Source organism: Canis aureus, chromosome 12, assembly GCF_053574225.1.
Source record: "Canis aureus isolate CA01 chromosome 12, VMU_Caureus_v.1.0, whole genome shotgun sequence".
Lineage (NCBI taxonomy): Eukaryota > Metazoa > Chordata > Mammalia > Carnivora > Canidae > Canis > Canis aureus.
The window spans coordinates 33,697,885-33,720,973 of NC_135622.1; the positions used below are offsets into that span (position 1 = coordinate 33,697,885).

The following is a 23,089-nucleotide window of genomic DNA, read 5'->3' on the forward strand; positions in this document are numbered from 1 at the left end:
GATCTCCCAAACTATAAGACCTAAGAAAATTAATGTTATTCTGAAAAAAATTATCAACTCTGAAGAATTGTTATGCTTCTTTAGCTTATTTGCCCCAGAATTACAGTTTTTCAAAAAGATGGCACTTTCTCAGTCATTTGTCACTACCAGTGATTTCCAATCCTGATTTTGGAACAACCTGAATGGCACAGAATTCTCAAAAGAAAAAATAAAACACACACACCCCAAAATGTTTTATTAATTAAAACTACTGGAAGAAGAGTGAGCCTAAAATTCCATAAACCTTAAAATCTTGAAAAAATTAGGGAGTCAGTGTAAGGCATTAGCTGAATCACAGATTCAGATTTATAGTGCATATGTACGCATTACATACAAATATACAGATTTGTGATGCATACAATTAAGGCATGAAGATAAAACGCCACTTATATGATAAAGTAATGTTCTGGGTGTGGATGTGTGTGGAGGTGTGGCATTTGTTTTCTATTAAAATCATGAACTCAACAACGTCATTCCTGTTTTAGTAGAAGACAAAGTCTTTACAAGTGATAGGTTAAAGAATAATAGAATTATCACTTGGTCTGGGTGTTAGGACACTAGGTTCTCTACTGGCTTGCAATTCTCCATGTAGCCTGGTCACAACAAGTAACTTTGCTGTGCCTTCATTATCTCATTTGTAAAATAAGGGAAGAGATAAGCTAGGGGATGTCTAGGGCTCCCGTTCAGCTGTGGACCTATGTGCAATGGAGAATTCCACATGGTGTTTCTGTCCTGGACCTTTCTCCCACTAGAAGAGACTTTCTAGAGATTGTTTCTCATTAACAACATTAAGATAAATTTTGGATTTTATGATCTAGCCAGGAGCTAGGAGATCTTTCTCTCCTTCCCTGTCTCTGACCCCTCTCTTGCTTGCTTGCTTTCACACTCATATCAACACACACACACAACCACCCCCTCCTAGTTCTTTCTATCAAGTCAGTAGTAGTTTGCAGACAACTATCTAATGGAGGTTCAATTTTATAAACTAAAGTGGATTTTTTAAAGCTAATTATCACCAAATTTTAATTAATGTAAATAAAACAGGTGTGCTTTTAAAATGCAGAGTACTATATAATCATTCTTTGATTTTTAATCTAACTCTAATTAGCTTGGAAATGACACATATGCAATGAAATACTAATTTAAGATATCCATTAAGGCAAAGAACACTGAGGACATTTCTAACTTCAGCAAAACTTTTAATGCGTTCAGTAAATGGTAACTTAAGGGAATTCTACAAATATTGAATTATTCCTGTTTTATATTTGAGCAGCAGAGACTCAGGTTCAGTCTACTTTATATTTAACCTATAATCTACTCAAGCTAAGAATTGGTTATCCTACTTAAAATGAATATAAACAACTTGTATTTATAAAGTTAAAATTTTTCTTTTCTGTTGTGTACACTAGTCACTGACCATATCTCTCAATACAGTCACATTGAAAATGTTGTGTCTGCTTATGGTTTTAGAATATATTAGTATAGAATATATTAGTATAGAAGTAGGTCTATTTCAAATCACATGAAATTGTAGCTGTAGTATTAATTAGCACATGATCATTAGCATAATGACAACTTATAGTACAGAAACAATTTACTACAAAGCAGTTTTAGTTATTGTGTTAAATATACATAATATCTTAAAAACTTAGCTTAAGATATTTAGAAAACCTAAATATGGGCTTAAATACTTTGGTGACCTTATTTGTATATATAACTTAATCTAAATATGTTCTTTAGCTTATTTTAATAAAAGTTAGAAATATTTCTGTCTCCTTATTTTTGTTCAACTCACCTATTAATCCATTGCCTAATACTTTGTATTTAAATGAGAGAAACTGTCATATTCATATATAAATTTCAGAACCTTTTATTTCATTTCCTCGCAGTTGGACTATCTGAACAGTTGATGTAGCAACTATTCCTTTTTGTGCCTTGCGTTGGCAATTTTCACAAATGGGGAAATTAACAAAATCTTTTCCAGTCCAACCCAATAGATGCTTATCCCTGAGAACATTCACTTTGAGGCTGTGAGATTCTTTTTCTTTCAATTCATCAAAATAGTTCTCTGACCCTTCCTAATACGTAAGCTACAAAATACGAAATTCTCTTGCAACTTCAATTCCAAGTCATCACAATGGTTTCTGTTGTAGGTTTAAAAAGGTGAAGAGGCTCAAGACAGAACTTAGAGCAATGATCAAAAGAGAGAAAAACAATTAGTAAAGTAATGAATGAGGTCATTCTTTAAAGATGCTTCAATTCTTTTATTTTCTTTTGAACTAATCTTTCTGCTTTCATTATTTTTTTTAAGATTTTATTTATTCTATATACTCTAGAGAATCTGACAATCATTCTTCTCTGCTACCCATTGGCCTCTCTCTTTGGATCCTATTTATTTTAGTCCAGGCTACTATGCTTCCAAAGAAGACAATCTTGGGATGCCTGGGTGGCTCAGCAGTTGAGCGTCTGCCTTTGGCTCAGAGCATGATCCCAGGGTCCTGGGATCGAGTCCCACATCAGGCTCCCTGCAGTGAGCCTGCTTCTCCCTCTGCCTATGTCTCTGCCTCTCTCTCTCTCTCTCTCTCTCTCTCTGTGTGTGTGTGTGTGTGTGTGTGTGTGTCTTAGGATTAAATAAAATCTTTAAAAGAAACAAAAGAGGAAAATCTTCTCATAAACCGTGTGTAACTGCCCTATGCAGGAAATCTAAAACACCATAATGAACAAATGATCCAAATGTTGGATTTTACAAATACATGAGTACATTCTTGGTAGAAATTGACTTGATCTCTTTACAGTGGCCCAAGAGAAACTTTCCTTCTTTTTGCAAGAAAAATATTCCCATCTTTGTTAGATAACTGTATAGGTGCCAGACTATTAGTTTTCAACCTTTTGCCCAAAACAAGAGTCAGTCAGTCTGGGTACTGGTGAGTGTTTTTAACCAGTGCTCCTTACTCATCCTCCCATTTAGCAGACACAAGTTAGTGATCATCTTTGTGCTTTTAGGGAAAAGGCTTATCTAAATTTCACAAAAAAAAGAGTTTCTCCTCATTCAGAAAGGTCTCTAGCACCTTTGAGTATTCAGGATGACTGGTTCCATCATCTTTCCACATTTTCCCTCTCTCTGAACCAGAAAGACATCCTACCAGAGGTCATATTTTGGCTTTGCCACTTTCAGGTCATGACCTTTGATCATCAATGTCTTCAACTCTACAGTGAGAATAATAACACTTACCTGAAATGAGAATCTTAATACCTGAGGTCATGAGAAGTATTACATGAAACAATGATGTTAATGTGCTTTGTAATAGAGTATATGATGACTGATTATTACTTTTATTACCTTCTGGGGTTTGGGAATATATTAACTTCTACATTAATATCTAGCCCTTTGAAAGAAATCAAGAGAATTTTTGCTATTTCACTTATTTATTGTTCTTTAAATGGAAATAGAGTTGACATACAATACTATAACAGTCTCAAGCATACAACATAGTGATTCGACATTTATATATGGGTTGAAGTGTTCCTCACAGTACGTGTATTACCAGCTGTCACCATATAAAGTCATTACAATATTGTTGACTACATTCCCTGTGCTGTACTTTTCATCCCCATGACTTAATTATTTCCTAGCTGGAAATTTGTACTTCCTAATACCCTTCACCTAATTTGCCCATCCCCCACCATGCTCCCCAACAATCTAGACTTTTTTTTTTTAAAGACAGTGGTTGCCATGTTTCCTCCCAAAAAGTGTGAGACCTCATCCTTCTCAACTGCTCATATCTTCCATGTAGTGGCTTGTGCATTTCCAACAGGAAAAGGCCCTTATTTTCCAGCAGACAGAAATGCCAACTTTTTCTTTTTACGTCAGTTGAATTTATTGACATTATTAAAAATGTTTGCTTATTGTCTAGCAAACACTATCAAGTTATCAAGTACTAGGCAGACACAGAAAAAAATAAGCCTTCAAGGAAATATATAGCCACCAAGAAGAAACAGCCTGATGGGCTTATTAAGACCTCACCAGAAAACGTAGAGAAGACACGAACATCAGAATCATAATCTGACCATAACTCCCAAGAAATTTCCTGAGGGGTTGAATCATCAGAGATAGAAGAATTGGCTGGGGAGGTACAACTAAATTTTGATTACGAAACATTTTAGGGGGCAGCCTGGTGGCTCTGGTTTAGCGCCATCTTCAGCCCAAGGCCTGATCCTGGAGACCCCGGATCAAGTCCCACATCGGGCTCCCTGCATGGAGCCTGCTTCTCCCTCTGTGTCTCTGCCTTTCTCTGTCTGTGTCTCTCATGAATAAATAAATAAAATCTTTTTTAAAAGCATTTTAGGAATGGGAATACACAAAGCAAATTTGGTATTGTGTGTGTCCAGGATGGTTAGCTATTGGAAATTCAACTACAGAAGAAAAAAAAAAAAAAAAAAAGGCAAGAGACCAATGCTAGAGACTGAAGTCTTCATTTAATGTGTGTGTGTCCTGGCAAGGAAATCATATGAACAATTTGTATTTGTGAGGCACTGCTGTGAGTGAGAAAAAAAGTCCCAATCTTTGAGGAATGCCTGCAGTGAAAGGAAAAACAAAAAAGGAGAGGAACTGTCAGAATTGCATCTAGGGGAAGAATTGGCATTTGTCACTTGTCCTGCCATAGTCCTCATCTCAAGATCACCTTTCCACCGTTCCTCCCTTCCTCTTGCATAATTATCCTCCTTTCTACACATTTACTTTTCTTGGATTTAAATCCCTATCCTATGTCATTAGTTTCTTCCTTCACCAAAAACCCATCATTGCACTTTCTACTCTGACAGAAAAGAGCAGAAATTCCTCCAATATCCAATTGCCTCCCCTGTAGGTTTGGCTAATCTCCCCCTTCTACTACCTGCAATTTTCAGGTCAGAAAAAAATCATACTGTATTTAGTCTAAAATATAAGAATCCTCTGTAAAACACCAGCACTACCTTATATAAGTTTGAAAATAATCTTAGATTGAATTCAAACAAGTCTCTAAAATATATTTGTTTTAGAGGGACAGCTAGCTGGCTCAGTTAGTAGAGCATGCAACTCTTGATCTAAGGGTCATGACTTCAAGTCCCACATTGGGTGTAGAGCTTGCTTAAACACACACACACACACACACACACACACACATTTGTTTTAGAGACTGACATCTCTTTAGATGTCATACTCTTTATTCTTCCTTTAATGTGATCACTTTTAGCAGAAAAATCCCTCACCAAAATTGATTCCATCAAATGTGTCCTCTAAATCACAGGTTCTTAGCCATGAGTTGGCCTCAAGAGATCTGTTGGGAGTCCCCTTTTCCATTTCCAAATCCAGATTCTATAATGTAATTCAGGGCTACTGTTGCCCCAAACTCCAGGAAGTTCTGCAGGGTTAGCATCTAGACAGCTCTCAGGACTTCCAACCAAGGACAAAGGACCTCTTCCCTCTTGCCCTGGCACTCACCAGTTTGCCTTCCCCTGCATCTTGAGCCTTTACACTTGAAATAGATCAAGACCATGACTAATTCTGCCCAGAAGCTGCTTGGCCTAGAAGAGATAAAAATCTCTTCCTCATTCTACTTTAAATATTTAACATTTAGAAATCCATCTGGGTTCCAGAGTAATTCCACTGAGAAGATTAGGGAGATAAAGTACCAGTTGGGATTTTTGTGTGAATTTATTTAAAGGAATAGCTTTCCCAAGAGCTGTTTGTCATCAGTATGCTGAGAAAATGGACATGTGGGCTTCCCTGGGTGACACTATTGAGTGGCTACAGGGCAACATCAGAGCACTGGTCTCTCTTTAGGGATTGGGAGTGGAGGCCACCACAGGGGGTAAGAAATGGAGGTAGAAATATGCTGACAGCAAACTGTGGGCTTCAGGTATTTACTAGTGCCACACTCAGGCATCATTCCTAACAAAGAGCATGCACCAGAGCTAAGTGGGCAAAGGGCAATAGGTTCTAGCTCTATGTTTTTAAGGATCCTTCTGACCAAGAGATATTTTGTGAAATGATATAAACAGCTGTCATTATTCTCTTGTCCCGTATATGTGTCCTCTTTCCCTCCTTTTCTCAGGTCTGTCACAGATTGAATGGAGAAGTGAGGACAGAGAAAGAGCCCAGGTAGGGATCATGCTCTGTCTGCTTCACAAAGAAGGAACTAGTCCTGTATTCTTCCACCGTCCCAAGCTACTCTAAGATCTCCTTTCTCCAACCTGTCTGCTACAGAGAGCTAGCTCCATGGTGGCAAGTGCAAAATCCTGAGGGTGCAGTTGCTTTGCAGGAGCCCTGCTGTCAATTTTTCAGCAAACCAAAAATATTTAAGAGGTATTAGAGAGTTTACGTTATATTCAACACTGGGCTTGGGATTTGCTGTTGTTTTGTTTTGCCTTTGTAAGCACTTTAAACTACTTGTTGCCATAGATTATGGCATACTATAAATAGATAAGCTGGATGCCACTCTGAAGAGGGAAAGTACCATTTTTGCCCAATAAGTGCACATCCTTTGATCAGTAACATCAACAAGGAAGAACACATAAGGCTGGCAGATAGCTATTAAGTACAGGTGAAATTGAAACTTCAATTTTCAAATTGCACAGTTCCTAAGGATTAAAGTAAATCTTTGGCCAAGATCTGCAAGAAGACTCCATCGAGGTAACATTGCTTGCAGATTTTCCAGGGATCTCAGTATATAAAATCCTTGAACATTTTTTACAATATTTTAATTTTATATCAACTTGTTAACCATCAGAACCTATGTGGCACAAATTTACATGGTGTTTTCTGTTTGTTTGTTGTTTTAATTTTCAAAATTTCGGGGTTTAAGGTTATTTTTTTTAGTACATTCTACCCTGCAACATGGGGCTGGAACTCAGGACCCCAAGATTAAGAGCTTTATGCTCCACTGACTTAGCCAGCCAGACACCCCTTAATTTTCAGAATTTCTAAACCCACAAGGGAGCAACAATGACCAATGCAGTTGGATATTTTAGGAAGTTTGATAGGATCAAAGCTGGAGAGAAGCATTAAGTAGTAATAGAAATCTCAAGCCTTATGTCGTAGAAAGGAAAGAAATATTTTAAATCAATATTCTAAATATAAAGCAGCTATCATGCTTGAAATACAAATCATTGATGCATTATGGAGGCAAATTATGTTTTTTTTCTCTTTAAAGATCTTATTTATTGATTTTTATTTATTTATTTTTTTGAGAAAGAGAGTGCAAACATGAGCAGGAGGTTGGGGGAGGGCAAAGAGAGAGGGATAAGCAGATTCCTGAGCAGGGAGCCCGACTCAGGGCTCAATCCCAGGACCCCAAGATCATGACCTGAGCCAAAGGCAGATGCTTAACTGACTGAGCCATCCAGGCATCCATGGCTCTTTCGATTAATCCTTAATTTCACTGATTTAGGCATGTATCATATATTGCATTATATATTACCATATCTTTTCTTTCTTTTTTTAAATTCAATTTGCCAATATATAGTATAACACCCAGTGCTCATCCCACCAAGTGCCCTCCTCAGTGCCCGTCACCCAGTCACCCCATTCCCTTACCCACCTCCCCTGCTGCAACCCTTTGTTTCCCAGAGTTAGGAGTCTCTCATGGTTTGTCTCCCTCTCTAATTTTCCCCACTAAGTTCTCCTCCTTTCCCTTAAGGTCTCTTTCACTGTTTCTTATATTCCACATATGAGTGAAAGCATATGATGATTGTCCTTCTCCGTACCACCTCTTTTCTGATGACCTTTATGTTCTTGGTAGATTAACTGATCCAAGGGAACTAAATTACGTGAAGCCCTCCTCAGATGTCAGGCACTGGACGACTGGATGCTTTATACATACTCTCCCCAATATGGGAGTAAATAGGTATTGTTAGCCACATTTTACAAGTAAGAAATCTTAGGTTCACAAAGGTAGCCAGGACTGGGCAGAGCCGGCTTTTAAATTTTCAGAAAACTTCTGCCAAACTTTTCACTTATTTTTGCATTTAAAGGTGGTAAGCATTAGTTGTCTGAAGCCAGGTCCCTTGCTTTGGGGCATTTTCAATTTTCGCTGAATTCTTACACCCTGATATTTGTAATTTCTCTAAGGCCAATCTTAACTAAAGTAACTATATAACATGTGTCCTTAGCTAACTGGCTAGCCCCAAACTATAACAATGTGTTGTCTCTTTTGGGTAGATCTCATCACATTTGTAAATAAAGGCATCTGCATATTCCTCCTCTGTATATGCAAAGGCCTGGCTCTAACCGAAGTGGATGGTACTGAAATTATCATGAAATATGAACAATCATATGAATGCTACACAAAAAAAATTTAAATCAGAGTCCTTTGTGAGAGCTCACCAAACATCTGATTTTATAGATAAGAAAGCCAAGGCCAAGGCCAAAAGAAATGTTAAACACAGGTTAACTGGGTTGTCAGAACTGTATTTATTTATTTAACTATGTGGTCTCCCTGCTGCCTGATTTGATAATGGATTTGAAGTAGCGTCTATGTATAATAATTATAAAATAAAATGGGGGGATAATTTCCAAAAGCAAGAATGATGAAAATGTTCTAAAATAAGACAGTGGTGACGGTTATACAATCTATATCTATACTAAAACCATCCAATTGTGTACTTTAAGGGGATAAATTTTATGATATGTGAATTATACCTCGATAAAACTCACTTTTGATAAAAACTAGTTCTATATGCATTTTTCTATATTTATATTTATTTTATTTTTTTAGATTTATTGGCTTATTTTAGAGAGAGACAGAGAGAAAGCACATATATGTGTGAGAGCAGGGGGAGGAGCAGAGGGAGAAAGAGAGAGTCCTCAGGGAGATTCCCTACTAAGCACCGAGCCCAACACAGGGCTCCATCTCAGGACTCCAATATCATAACCTGAGCTGAAATCAAGAGCCAGATGCTTAACCGACTGAACCACCCAGGCGCCCTTATATTTATGTTTTAAAATAGGATAGAGGATAAAACCATGCATTAATGACTTTTTTAATTTTTAATTTTTATTTTTTACAATCTCTTTTCTGAATCCCATGTCAGAGTACTGTTAGTGAATTGGCCTGCATCACATTAGCTTAATGCAAGAACATTGATCTATTGCCTCCATTTCTTTGGTGTAGACTATTAGCCAGTTTTCAAAGTTTCTAATGGAGTTTTCAAATAAAACTCTGAAATATATTTCAAAAGAGAGTATGTTTTTCCCATGAGAAATTCTCTGAGTAAACTGAAGGCCATAAACTAAGCAGTCTTGCTGATTTTTATTAAGAAATAGAAAGTTAAATCTGTTACTCTTTATATATAGGCATACATTTATGTACAAGCATATGTTTTAAGCAGAATACTTTAAGATCAGTACACACAAATTGATCTAGGACTTTTTCTTCAAATTTGTCATAGGATATAAGGAGCTCAGAAAAGGGCTTGAAAACAAAGATATTCATCCTAGGATGATCATTATTTATATAATGAAAAGGTGGAAACAAATCCAAATATCCAAAAGGAAATTTTAGGGAATAGTAGAATATTGTACAGCACTTTAAAAATGTAGTTTTTATTTATTTTAAAACAGTATCACTTTTCTGATCAAAGAAATAATAATATCCACATTATTTTAAAATTTTAAGCCTCCAATTATTTCCCCAAAATTCCTCCTCTTACGGGATAATCAAAATTATGTGCTTGGTGACTATCTTATATGATCACCCTATAATATGGCTTTGCAGCTTGCTTTGTGCACTTTGTAATGAATCTTTATACATCAGTTCCTGCAGTTTGCCCCGGTCTTTGTTTTTTTTAAACATTGTTTTTAAAAGTATTCAAAACTTAGGGAGATATTTATGATACAGAGTTAAGTTTTAGGAAAAAAAAAAAAAACAGAATACAAAACATTGTACGTGGTATGATCCTAACCTGGGTAGGAGGGAGGAGTGACAGATTACACATTTACATAAAAGAATTAACACATTATTAGTAATAGCCCTAAGTGGTAAAATCGTTACTTTCTTCTATATAAAATTTTATATTTTTCAAATTCTCTGTGTTGAGCATGTTAAAAATAGCATTGGCTTTTTCAATTTCCAAAAATAATTTAGGTTCCTCATAGGCAATCTGGAAAATGCAGATAAACCCAAATAAGAAAATAGGAAGTCACTCATGATCCAACAACACAGAGATAATAACTGTCACCACTTATATTTTTTAAACAACTTTGTGTGTTTTACAAAAATAAAATAATATGGTCATAATTTTTTCCCTTTGTCACTAAAATATATTGTCAACATTTTAATAATTTCATTAAATAGTTTTCTACGAAATGATCTTTTGGTTTCCCAAGACCATAATTCATATGTAGGATTTAGTTATTACTAGTTTTTGCTCTCATAATTGATGTACTGAACATTTATAAAGATAATTCTTTATGTATATATTCTGTACAATATCTTAATCTGATAAATAGCTAGAAATGGAAGTGCTGAGTTAGACAGTCTGCAAAATCTTCTGCTACTTATTGCCAAAGCAATCTTCAGAAAAGATTTGGCAAGTTTTCTCCCCAGCAGTGATATGAGAAAGTGGTCATTTTCCATACTTGTGGCAGTGGTAGGCGTTATCAATCTGGAAAATTTTATTATATTTTTCTCTTAATTGGAAAATTAAAAAATGTTTTTATAGAAAATTTAAAATGTACAAATAAGCAAAGGGAAGAAAATAAAGTCACTAAGAATATCATCAACCACTGATTCTATGTGTGAGTATATATATGTATTCATATGCACATTACATATATACTTCTTAATCTAATAAAATTAAATCATGTAATAAATAACTAATATTTATTAAGCATTAACTATTCATTATATCCTATGCTATGTGTTTAAATTATCTCATTAAATTCTTTTTTTCTTAAGATTTTATTTATTTATTCCTGAAAGAGAGAGAGAGAGGCAGAGACACAGGCAGAGGGAGAAGCAGGCTCCATACAGGGAGCCCGAAGTGGGACTCGATCCCAGGACTCCAGGATCACACCCTGAGCTGAAAGCAGGTGCCCAACCGCTGAGCCACCCAGACGTCCCATCTTTTTTTTTTAAGATTTTATTTATTTGACAGAGAGATAGAGCCAGTGACCACAAGCAGGGGAGGGGCAAAGGGAGAGGGATAAGGAGGTTCCCCACTGAGCAAGGAGCCCAGTGAGAGGCTCATTCCAGGACCCTGGGATCATGACCTGAGCCAAAGGCCCCCCAGCACCCCATCTCATTAAATTCTATAAGATAGTATTTTTTTTTTAAAGATTGTATTTATTCATGAGAGACACAGAGAGAGAGAGAGGCAGAGACACAGGCAGAGGGAGAAGCAGGCTCCATGCAGGGAGCCTGACGTGGGACTCGATCCCAGGTCTCCAGGATCATGCCCTGGGCTGAAGGCAGTGCTAAACCGCTGAGCCACCTGGGCTGTCCAAGATAGTATTTTTAAAAGATTTTTTGTTTAAATAATCTCTACATCCAACATAGAACTTGAACTTACAACCCCAAGATCAAGAGTAACGTGCTCTACAGACTGAGCCAGCCACGTACCCTTAAACAGTATTTTTAATATATAGTATGTCTATTTTTGAAAAAGAAAAACTGAGGGATGCCTGGGTGGCTCAGTCAGTTGAGGGTCTGCCTTCAGCTCAGGTCATGATCCTGGAGTCCCAGGATCTGCCCTGTATCTGGCTCCCTACTCAGTGGGGGGGAATCTACTCCCTCTGCCTCTCCCCCTGCTCACTCGCGTGCTCCCTCTCTCTCTCTCTCCCTCTTTCTCTCTCACTCTCTCTCTCTCAAGTAAATAAATAAAATCTTTAAAAAAAAACTTTTAAAAAAAGAAAAAACTGAGAGATTAAGAAATTTGCCCATGGTCATATAGCTAACATGTGGCAGAGCTGAGATTAAACTGTCTTTATTTAGAGTCCCTGTTCTTATATCCATTAGGAACCCCTAGAAGGGGTATTCCCTGTCATAGGGGACAGTCAACTTTGCTAAAAGCATAAGTACTGACTCAACCTCTTTACTTAAACAAGACTATTTACCACTTTTAACTAAAAGGATGCTTGTATATACATACATAAATACATAAATAAACACCTAAATAAATAAATGAAGGGAGGACAAAGCTTCTTTCAGGTGAATTCCAAATAATCTTTGTAAATATTATTCCCTCCAAGAAGTGGAGCCCAGTTTTCCTCTCCTTGAATGCAGGTTAGACTTAGTAACTCTTCCAAAGAATAGAATATGGAAAGGGACAAAATAGTGACTTGAGAGTTGAGAAACCCCACCTACCTGTGTGATCCAAGTTAGCATCACCAGTGACCAGCCGCGGTGATGTCCTATACCCCCAATCTGGTATGAAGAGAAGGGTACTTCACCTCTGGTATTCTTCCCACAACCCATAATCTCAGTGTAATAATGAGAAAAAACATGAGATGAACCATATTTGAGTCTACAAAATACCTAACCAATACTCTACAGAACTGTCAAGGTTGTGAAAGAGAAAGACCAGGAAAGGAGATGCAGAGAGCAGAGGAGATGTGACTCAGTGCAACATGGGATCCCAGACTGGATACTAAAACAGCAAAAGGACATTGATAGAGAAGCTAGTGAAACCCAAGTAAATTCTGGAATTCGACTAATGGTAATGAACTGATACTGGTTTCCTGGCTTTCACAAATGTGCCGCGGTAATGTAAGATGTTAACATTAGGGGAATATGGGTCAGGGGTATACAGGAACTATAAGTAATATCTGCAACCTTTCTGTAAGTCTAGAATTATTCCAAAATAAGAAGCTCTGTTGTTGTCCTTTTTTAAGGGATACTTGTTTCAACATACACTTTTGGAGGCAGAGATTAGGTTCCAGTTGTGACAAGCTTTTCACATCATCAGGACCTGGACCAGTCTTCTCCCTTCTTGTCATTGCTTCCCAGTAAGGGTCCAGCGTTCAGCTGAGTGAGTGAGGAAAACTCAGATGGGGCAGGGCTGGCAGATCTCCAGGGCGTGATCCCAGGACTCCAACCCGTTTTTCTCTTAGTGTTGATTTTATAGTTTCTGCAAGACTGAAAGGCCTCTAGTCACTCATTTATTAACCCATTCCTCTATTCCTAACCCAATTAGTAGCACAAGCAAAGGAGGTGGTAGTGTAGTCCACCCCTGGATTAACTAGCAGCAGGGAAGTCTGGGGTTGGAAGCTTCTACTGTGGTGCTGCCTGGCATCATAAATGGCCCTGGAAAATAAAAGTGTGTTAAGATAACCAAGTCTTTCCAAGTTGGGCCCCACAGAATGGCTCCCAGAAGAAGGGTTGCCTGCCATCAGTGGGGTAGTGACCAGAGACTATACCATCAACATTCACATGGACATCATGGAATGGGCTTCAAGAAGCAAGCCCGTCAGGCACTCAACGAAATCTAGAAATTTGCCTTGAAGGAGATGGGAATGCCAGGTATGTGCATTGACACCAGGCTCAGCAAAGTATCTGGGTCAAAGGAATAAGAATGTGCTATACAGTATCCATGTTGTCTAGGAAACATGATGAGGATAAAAATTCACCAAACAAGCTTTATATGTTGGTTACCTATGTCCCTGTCACCACTTTCAAAAACTTCTGGACAATGTGGATGAGAACTAACCACTGATTGTCAAAGTCATAAAACCACATACATACATACACACAAAAGGTGGGGGGAAGGCAGGATAGAGAGAGAGGGGGGGAGAGAGGGATCACTAAGTCCCCAGAGAATAATATAACCCTATTTCTTATCTTTAGCTGGACTATCTCTGCAATATTTCTTTAGATTATGAACTGGGGCTGTTTCCCTGGTTACAAAGGCCAGCTCACTAGAACAAAGGGCACAGTGGTTGAATCAGTCCAGGAATTTGTAATGGCAAATGCTAGGCTTTCATGCAAATAGGTGTCCTAAGCATTGGGAAGAGACTATCTGTTGACTTGCAGACTGCTATAGCGCTCAACCACATTGTAATCTGCTGCTTCATTTTTTTTTACCTTGATAAATCATAAACTTCTATGCATGTTATTAAATGTTCTTCTATAAATCCTTTACAGATCTGATCTTCTCAAAATGGCTTAGGTAAATTAAGGGACACATATCAAAGGAATACCCTAGAGTTGTTTAAAAGAATGAGGTCATGATCCACGTGCTTACACTGAGTAATCTCTAAGAAGAATTAAGTGTAAAAAGCCAAGAGCAGAGTAGTGTGGTAGCAGTGTGCTACCGTTATAAAATACACATATGCATAAATAATTAATATATAATCTAGTTATGCATATGTACATATATAAAGGAAGAATGTCTCTGGAAAGATTGAAAAGGAAACTGGAATAATTGCCTTCAAGGAGGAAACTCAGTAGCTGGAGCATAAGAGTAAAAAAAAGGTTTATTTTTATATCTTCTAAACATTTCATAAAATGCACAGTATTTAGTTCAAAGGGATAATTTTTTAAAAATTACATAATAGTTAATGCCTGCCCAGTATGTACATTAGGCTGTTCCCAATTATCACTATTATATATAATGCTTTGTGCCACATCTTAGTAGCTAAATCCTTGTCTATATTGATGCTAATTTTCCTCAAATAAATTTCTGCAAATGAAATTGCTGATTCAAAGATGGGAATATTTTTAGGATTTTTATAGGTTTTGCTAAGTTCTCCAGAAACAAATTAATTTACATATTTCTTTATACCATCACTATTTCCCCATACCTTCACTATCAAGAAAGGGTTTTCTTTTTCCTTTTCACTTTGTTAGGATAAAATATAATGCCAGGGCACCTGAATGGCTCAGTCGGTTGGGCATCCAACTCTTGGTTTTGGCTCAGGTCATGATCTCAGAGTCATGAGATCAAGCCCCGACTTGGGCTCTGCACTGGGCATGGAGGCTGCTTGAGATTCTCTCTCTCTCCCTCTCCCTCTGCCCCTCTCTGCACACCCCCTACCCCCCTAAAATAAATTTTAAAATCTTTTTAAAAAGAAAAAAACTATAACACCATATATGTGTTTTTTAATTTCATGAGAAGCACATAGATGGTATGCTTTCCAAGTTTTTGTGTACATGAATGTATCATATAAGTTATAGATTTTAAAGTCAGAATACTTTTATCTCACAGCTTTGAAGACAGGGCTCCATTACCTTCTAACGGTAATGATCTTAAGATCGTTGATTGGCATTGCTGATCTTAAGCCTGACATTGTCTAACTTGGACCCTTTGTAAATGACCAGATTTCTTTTCTCCCCTCTGGAAGCCTTTAGAGTCTGGGCTTCATATTAGTTTGCTTTTGCTAGATTATGCCGTGTAACAACCTCAAAATCTTAGTGACCTACAACAAATATTTATTTCCTGCTCCTGTTACAGGGCAGTGGTTGTGGTTTGGCTACCGCAGGTTATGGTTTGAGAACAGGTTCATGTGTCTTCTCACTTAGACACCAAGGCTAAAGGAGCAGATGCTATACGGGGTATGCCCTTCTCATGGCAGAGGGCACAGGAACAAAAGGCCCGGTGGAAACTTGCAATGCCTCTAGAACCTTCTACTCAGGAGCAGTGCGGGTCCCATGGCAAACCACCAGACCAAGCCCAAGTCCACCTTCTCTTCTGAGTTTGAAAGTGTTCCCTAGGAAGCATCCAACCATGAATCCAGCCCCTGAATTTTTACAAAAATTCTACTCATACAAAGTAATGTGTGGGTAGCAGTCTAGCAGTCTTTACTAAGGATGGGGAGAAAAATGAGAAGATGGAGGCAGGATATCTATAGTGGCTCCAGAAAACTCCAAATTTGAATGTTGACATTCATGGGTAGAAGAGTCCTTTTATTCCCCTACCACAGAGGCCATTTCACTCCCACCTCACCCCATGTGGCAACCAGACATCCTGCTCTCCATCTTCCTCCCGCTCCTCCCTTCCCCACACTCTCCTCAGTTCTTGGAATTTGGGGATTAATATTTTGGAACTTGAGCAGGAAGCGAGTGACCTGACAGAAAAAGATTAAACATGCCTGTTCCAGTTATCTTTTGCTCCATAACAAACCGCCCCAAAACTTTGAGGCTGACAACAACAGCCATTTCATTATCTCTCACCCGTGTGTGGGTCAGCTGGGGCCCAGCGGGACCATGATTTCTGCTGGCCCCGCTCAGGGTGTCTCGTGCTGCTGCTCAAGCCAGATAGCGATGGGCCTGAAACAGCCAAGCCGGCCTCACCCCACACCTGCCTGGAAGGGGGAGCTGAGATGGGGCACCGGGCGGCCTGGCCTGTCTCCATGTCCCCTGGTAATTTCAGCGCCTTTCTCTCTGTGTGTGATCTCTCCACAACGTGCATCCAGCAGGGTGGCAGAACTTCTTACATGTGTGCTCGGGACTCCAAAATAGACAAAAGCAGACGCTGCCAGCCCCCTTAAAGCCAAGAACGGACAGGGTGTCACTTCTGCTACCTTCTATTAGCTAAAGTGAGGCCTGGGTCAGCGCTCACTGATTCAGTGTGGCGAGGGACGTCCCAGGAGCAGGAATTAACAGGAGGCCCGCCTTTGGAGAGCGATCCCACCAGGCTTTAGATAACAGTTAATGGCATACATGCCTTCGTTAAGTGTGCTCATAAAGTAGTAATAAAAGTTAATACTCTCTGGCATTAGAGTACTGATATTAAACTGGGTATTTATTACTTTTTGATTGCTGATTGCAGATTTTGATCACTTGGACTCCTTGGTGCCCCCTTCCTGCCCCCCCTGAACAGATCTAGTTCCTCCGTGGGTTCCCTTTTATGCCTCTAATACACGTACGCCTTTTAAAGTCCATCAGCTAGACTTGGTTCATAAAGCGGGAGGCACCACCGCACCCTCACCTCTCCTTCTCCCTGCTAACTTCCAGCCCCATAATCTCTGTCGTCAGGGTTGGTAACATTCACAGGGTTCTGGACGGAGACTTGCTCTCCCTGCTTCCCTACAGACTGATTCTAAAAGCTCAAAGACCACAGGCGGTCAGGAGAGGCCTTTGTGTGGGCCACCGTGAGAACTTGGATGTGACTTGGAACGAGGTAAGGCCTTCACATCCTCCTCAGCTGCGGCCCTCAGCCCAGCCTCTGCTGGCGGCTACCTGCAATCAGTGTTTTTTATTTTAATGAAAGAAAGGAGGGGAAGGAAAAGAGTGGGAGGGGAGGGGACGCGTGTGGCCACGTTAACCCGTCACAGCTGCAGCGGAGAGGGCAGAAAGGCGGGTAACCTTGTGACCGGACCAGGAGTCCTTTTTCTCCAAAGTGTTGCATGTAAAAAAAAAAAAGTCTTTCACGCTAGTGCGATTGTGGCCTTTGTGGGTGGGAAGCTGACGCTGCCACACTGACCATCCTTACAGCGATAAAGCCTCAAGGGCGCTGGCTGCAGGGTGGGGCCGGAGCGGGAAGCCGCCCGCCACTAGGCAAGCCCCTGGGGCCGCCACAGACCCTGAGGATGCATCTGCCCCACTGCTGCCTCCGAGTGATTTCTTTGTTCCCAAACTTTCCATAATGTCTCATGAAAGATTATAGCCTGGTACTGAGGCACCATGAACCGTTAGAGAGCTTCCAGCTAGAAGGGATGGAGCAGCCAGGAGGAGTCAAGGGATAACAGTGGAGTAACACCCTACACATCTGTAAATAGGAGACCCCAAAATTTGGTGATTCAGACTACAGAGAGGTTGACTTCCCTGTCACCTAATGGTCACAGGGCTGCACCGCCGTGGGCCCGGCCGTTCCTCACAGGCACTCAGGGCCATGAGGACGGCTGCTGTGCCACCCTTGACACGCAGCTCCCAGGGTCGGTTCAGTCATCGGTGTTTAAGCCACAGGAAGGGAGAAGAGGGAAAGTGGACGGCCAGGGATTCTTTTTACCTGAGACAGATGGAACTCTTCCTCACGTCCCCTGGGTTAGAGCTCAGTCAGCAGCCCGGGGGGAGGGAGGCTGCGCGGTGTGCTCCGGCTACCTCTCTTTCTTGTGGAAAAGAGGGTGTTTCCCTCCTGGTGGACAGCCAGCTCTCTCGGCTGCTGTGGTCACAGCAGAGACCAGGGGACGCCAGCCGGCGGTAAGCAGAGGGCAGCGGTGGTGCAAGGGCAGTGTGGCTGCTTGAGGACTTGACCCAGCGGGAGATTACAAGAGCAACATTCAGTGACTCGCCCGAGGCAGCAGACTTCAGCTGGAGGACCCTTGAAAGGGAATTAGCTTCAAGCAATAAGGTTGCTGGGGATTTATCTTCCTAATTGCCATGATGAATGATTTTCCCCCCTTTGCTTTTATGGAGAGGAACTGTGGTAAAGTAGAAGGAAAAAGGGGCTGGAATTAGGAGACCTGGGTGTAAATCTTCGTTTTTTACCTGTCACTTAGTAACTTTGAAATCAGAAGTCTCTCATTTGGGGGCAGAGGGCACCTGGCTGGCTTTGTCCGTAGAGCATGTGACTCTTGATCAGGGGGGTAGTGAGTTCAAACCCCACGCTGGGTGTAGAGATTACTTGAACAAAAAAATCTTTACAAAAGTCTCTCATTTTTAGTTTCCTCATCTGCACACTGTCAAGACCCTTCCTTCTTAGCTTGCAAGATTGTTGAGTCAAACGAAAAGGATTTTAAAGGCCTCTGTAAACTATAAAATACTTTGCAGATTAAAAAAATTGCTCATGATAATAACTTGGTTTATCACACTATGAGATGACATAATGCAAGAATCTAAAAAAACAAAAAAAAACCCCAAAACCCCTGGTCCTTTGGCAATCTCTTGTCTGCAAGCAAGAGCTCCGGGTTGAATGCAGTAAGTTCACATTGCCTCAGACCCACTTGGGAATGAGGGGAAGTTTATATGAAAACATTAATCAAGGATCATAAATCTGAAGGAATTGAAATAGGAGCCTCATTGCTTTCCTATATTTGCCATTTGGATACATGAACAGGAAGTACCCAATATCTGCCCAGCATCTTCCTGAGCTGAGCCTCTAATAGCCTTGCTTCTTCAGGACTTGTATAAAGAGGGAACTTTTATTTTTATTTATTTTTCAGATTTTATTTTTATTTATTTATTCAGGAGAGACACACACAGAGAAAGAGAGAGTCAGAGACACAGGCAGAGGGAGAAGCAGGCTCCATGCAGGGAGCCTGACATGGGACTCAATCCTGGGTCTCCAGGATTGCGCCCTGGGCTGAAGGCAGCACTAAACCGCTGAGCCACCAGGGCTGCCCAAGAGGGAACTTTTAGACAGAAAGACCTCAAACTTCATCTCCGGCTTCAAAGGATCATCTCTAAGAAACAGAACTTCTCCATAAATTCAATACAAAAGGCAAAGGAAAGAATGCTCACCAAATAAATCCCAAACCCAAATGCCAGCTATGAAGAATGTAGGAAAAGAGATCAAAATAATTTTTTTCTGGGAGTTTTTTTTTTTTTTTTTTTTTTAATGACTCTAACATCCTGAAACTGTCCCATGATGGGCTCGTTATTATCAGAGCCAGCCCATCTAGGTAAACTGTGAGAAAGGCCATTTGCCTCTGTCTCCCAAACCTTCACACACAAACATGTTCTCATTCATAAGGCATTGGAAATCTACAGACATTGGACTTTCTCCCTTTACCCCAGGGAAACCCCATTCTCAGCAAAGGAGCTGAGGCACTCACTTTCTTTAAGGTGTAAATATTAGTAAAGCATAACATTTTATTCTTTTTTCATGTTTAAGATGAGATAACATTTTAAGCCAAAGGACTAGATCTCTATTTGTGAAATTTCAGATACCAGCCAGCCCATTTCCCAAAAGTCTCACATAAAAACAAAAACAAAAACAAAAACAAAAAAAAACAATCCTTGTTATAAACTTGCATCTTTGCCAATTTGTTCAATGAAAAACAAATTGGTATCTTCTGGTTTTAATTTGTATTCAATATAAACTTTTTATATGTGTTTTTGCCACTTGTGTGTTTTCTTTTGAATATCGCTTACTCATGTCCTTTAGTAGCTCAGTAGAAAGCATTGGGCAGGGAGTTGAGAGACCTGGGAATCAGCCCCAGCCCACACACCTCAGGCCTGGGTTTCTTTCACTATAAAATGAGGGTGACTGGTTCAGGTGACCATGATCTTCTCTAAGAGCTCTAAAATGCACTGTTGAGCACATAATGACTGGCTTTCTGTAATTTTTCTTAAAAATAACTAATCACATAGACAAAAGTAAAACCAGGAGCCAAATCTTTTACCTCCTTTCCACGCTTAATAAACAAATAAGGATGATTCATATATAGCCTGCATTTGCATCATCCAAGCCAATTTGTGTCATCTACGGGGCTAAACCTCTTCTGGCTAATTTCGAAGTGAATTCTTATCTGAAGCCTTTATTTACCTCAGTTATGTTTACAGAAGTTAGTTTAATAATTGCCCTTTTTAGACATTATCTACTATATTTTCCTCAAGTTTGAGAATAAGGCTACATTAGATTGTATCTGAGTTGTCCAAATACTAAATACAATCTTAAGCAGACACTTGAATGTGGTTCGAGTGATGAATTCTTAGAACAAAACAAGTACCTGCCACTCACTTTATAAAATATAAAGACATGATAGGCAGACACATTGATAGAACTGATGGCTACAATACCACAATTTTGGTTAATAATATAATTACCTAAAATCCTATTTTGGAGACAGTAGATAGGAATTACCACACCCACATTCAGATCCCTTAGTATAGATTCTACTTAGCAAAGATGTTAATACGGAATTTTAGATGCAAAGGTACAAAACCTCTAGACTATTTCCAATAAACCTACATAGAACTAGGCATACAGTATTCTTGATAGATTGTTTCTTCCTGATTTTTGTTGTTTGTTTTGAAAGATGGTTGAAAAATATATTACACTTGCCTGTTTTCAACAGCCTGAATGAAACAAAGTTAGAAAAGACATTGAAAATAAGGAAGGTAAATTATAATACAGCGAGAGCTGTGCTGTCCAATACAGTAGCCACCACATAAGCCCTTGAGTTATGGCTGGTTCAAACTGAAATCTGGTTAAGTATAAAATACATACTTGATTTCAAAGGCAGTATGAAAGAGAGAATGTGAAATATCTCATTATTAATATTCTATCCATTATATGTTAAAATAATACTTTGGATATACTGGGTTAAAAATTGTTTTAAGCATGCATTTCTAATATATCTATTTACTAACTTGTAAATCATACATATATACATACTAAGCTAAATCACATGCTTTAAAAAATATTTATTTCAGTTATTACTGATACAAAAATTTTGCTCTTACTAAAAATTTCATTACTAGGGGCACCTGGGTGGCTCAGTGGTTGAGGATCTGCCTTTGGCTCAGGTCCTGATCCTGGGGTCCTGGGATCGAGTCCCACCCTCTGCCTATGTCTCTGCCTCTTTCTCTGTCTCTAATGAATAAATAAATAAAATCTTAAAAAGTATATATCATTACTAGCATAGCAATATAATTAGTAAGAGAAATATAATTGAATATGTCATGATTATAATGTTTGGTTTAGCACTTTGCAATAAGCAAAGGTCTGGTTCTATGTTCAGCTTTTTTTTTTTTCCCCCAATACATTCCATTAAAGTCTGTCAAAGCTAAAAAAAAAAAAGTGCTTCAAAACAGTATTATATTATTAGATAAGCTTCCTAAATCATAATACTCATTTTTAATCCTTACCTAACAATTATATTAATGTGTTGTTGAAATTTGGTTAGAAAAGTTTTCCATTTTCCCTAAAGTGAATTAGTTATTCTTACAGATTAATTGGAAGTTGTCAAATTCTTATTTTAAACAAGTGTATTTGAAACTTATTAAAACTCTACATTTGTAAGATTTTTAAACATGTTAGAAAATTCTGTTTTTAAATTTTTTGTGTGTGCACATAATACATATTTTTTAAAGGTATGATTATAGGGGATCCCTGGGTGGCTCAGCGGTTCAGTGCCTGCAGTCCCACGTCAGGCTCCCTGCATGGAGCCTGCTTCTCCCTCTGCCTGTGTCCCTGCCTCTCTCTCTTTCTCTATGTCTATCATGAATATATAAATAAAATCTTTTTTAAAAAGGTATGATTATACTTTGAGGTTTTTTAAAAAATAGCAGAATGATGGAATTCTTTCCAAGTATACTTTTTCAAAATAATTTCTTCAAAGTATAAATTTCTTTCAAAAAGCAGTTACCATATTATCTATTTCTAAAAATGTCACTTGTGTCTTAAAAAGTTGGTCTGGTTTGTTTTTTCCAAAAAATATCTAGTAGCAAGCTTAAAAAAATTGTCAACACTTGAAAGACAAGATCAACCCGCATCTTTTTTTTTTTTTTTAAGATTTATTTATTTATTTATTCATGATAGAGAGAGAGAGGCAGAGACACAGGAGGAGGGAGAAGCAGGCTCCATGTCGGGAGCCCGACACAGGACTCGACCCCAGGACTCGACCCCGGGACTCCAGGATTGCGCCCTGGGCCAAAGGCAGGCGCTAAACCGCTGAGCCACCCAGGGATCCCCCAACCCGTATCTTCTTGTAAAAGAAAGATAGGTAACTTCACCACGCTTGACAATTCTTTTAAGGACTTTGCCTCTAGATAATCAGGAAAACCTTTGTGTTCTGGTCATCTCCTTAAATTGGTCAGGAGGGTTCTTGGTTAAAAACAGTAGAATCTGGGCATCCCTGGTGGCTCAGCGGTTTAGCGCTGCCTTCATCCCAGGGCGTGACCCTGGAGACCACGGATTGAGTCCCACGTCCGGCTCCCTGCATGGAGCTAGCTTCTCCCTCTGCCTGTGCCTCTGCCTCTCTCTCTCTCTCTGTCTCCTCTCTGTGTATTCTCATGAATAAATAATAAAATCTTTAAAAAAAAAAACAGAATCTACTCTAGCAAGTTTGAGCAGAAAGGGAGATAGTCAACTAAAAAGAATAAACAGAAGGGCTAAAGAAACAGTTCCTTGAGTGAACTTCCAAAGGTCCAATCCAGAACTGTCTTACCAAGGGATCTGTACCTGTACCTGC

At 39.2% G+C, this 23,089-nt stretch overlaps 1 protein-coding gene and 1 long non-coding RNA gene across 12 annotated transcripts in view; one reads left to right on the forward strand and one right to left on the reverse strand.

Moving 5' to 3' along the window:
- CDKL4 (cyclin dependent kinase like 4) overlaps positions 1–23,089 on the forward strand; it is an 82,189-nt gene that overhangs the window by 57,238 nt on the left and 1,862 nt on the right. For 8 of the 10 annotated variants that reach the window (XM_077843538.1, XM_077843533.1, XM_077843536.1 and 5 more), the window contains 2 exons: positions 6,132–6,178; positions 7,818–8,743. In XM_077843538.1, coding sequence (XP_077699664.1) covers positions 6,132–6,178; positions 7,818–7,932 — 162 coding nt within the window. In that variant the 3' untranslated portion in view covers positions 7,933–8,743. Of the gene's footprint in view, positions 1–6,131; positions 6,179–6,283; positions 8,744–23,089 lie in introns of those variants that run through there. The other 2 variants (XM_077843539.1, XM_077843542.1) reach the window with 2 other exon arrangements.
- The window catches only part of LOC144280952 (uncharacterized), a 65,765-nt gene that overhangs the window by 19,163 nt on the left and 23,513 nt on the right, over positions 1–23,089 (reverse strand). Inside the window, exon 1 of one of the 2 annotated variants that reach the window (XR_013349402.1) lies at positions 17,962–18,362. The exons of the other annotated variant lie outside the window; for it this stretch is intronic. This is a non-coding gene — a long non-coding RNA (uncharacterized LOC144280952). Of the gene's footprint in view, positions 1–17,961; positions 18,363–23,089 lie in introns of those variants that run through there. 2 annotated transcript variants of the gene reach the window in all.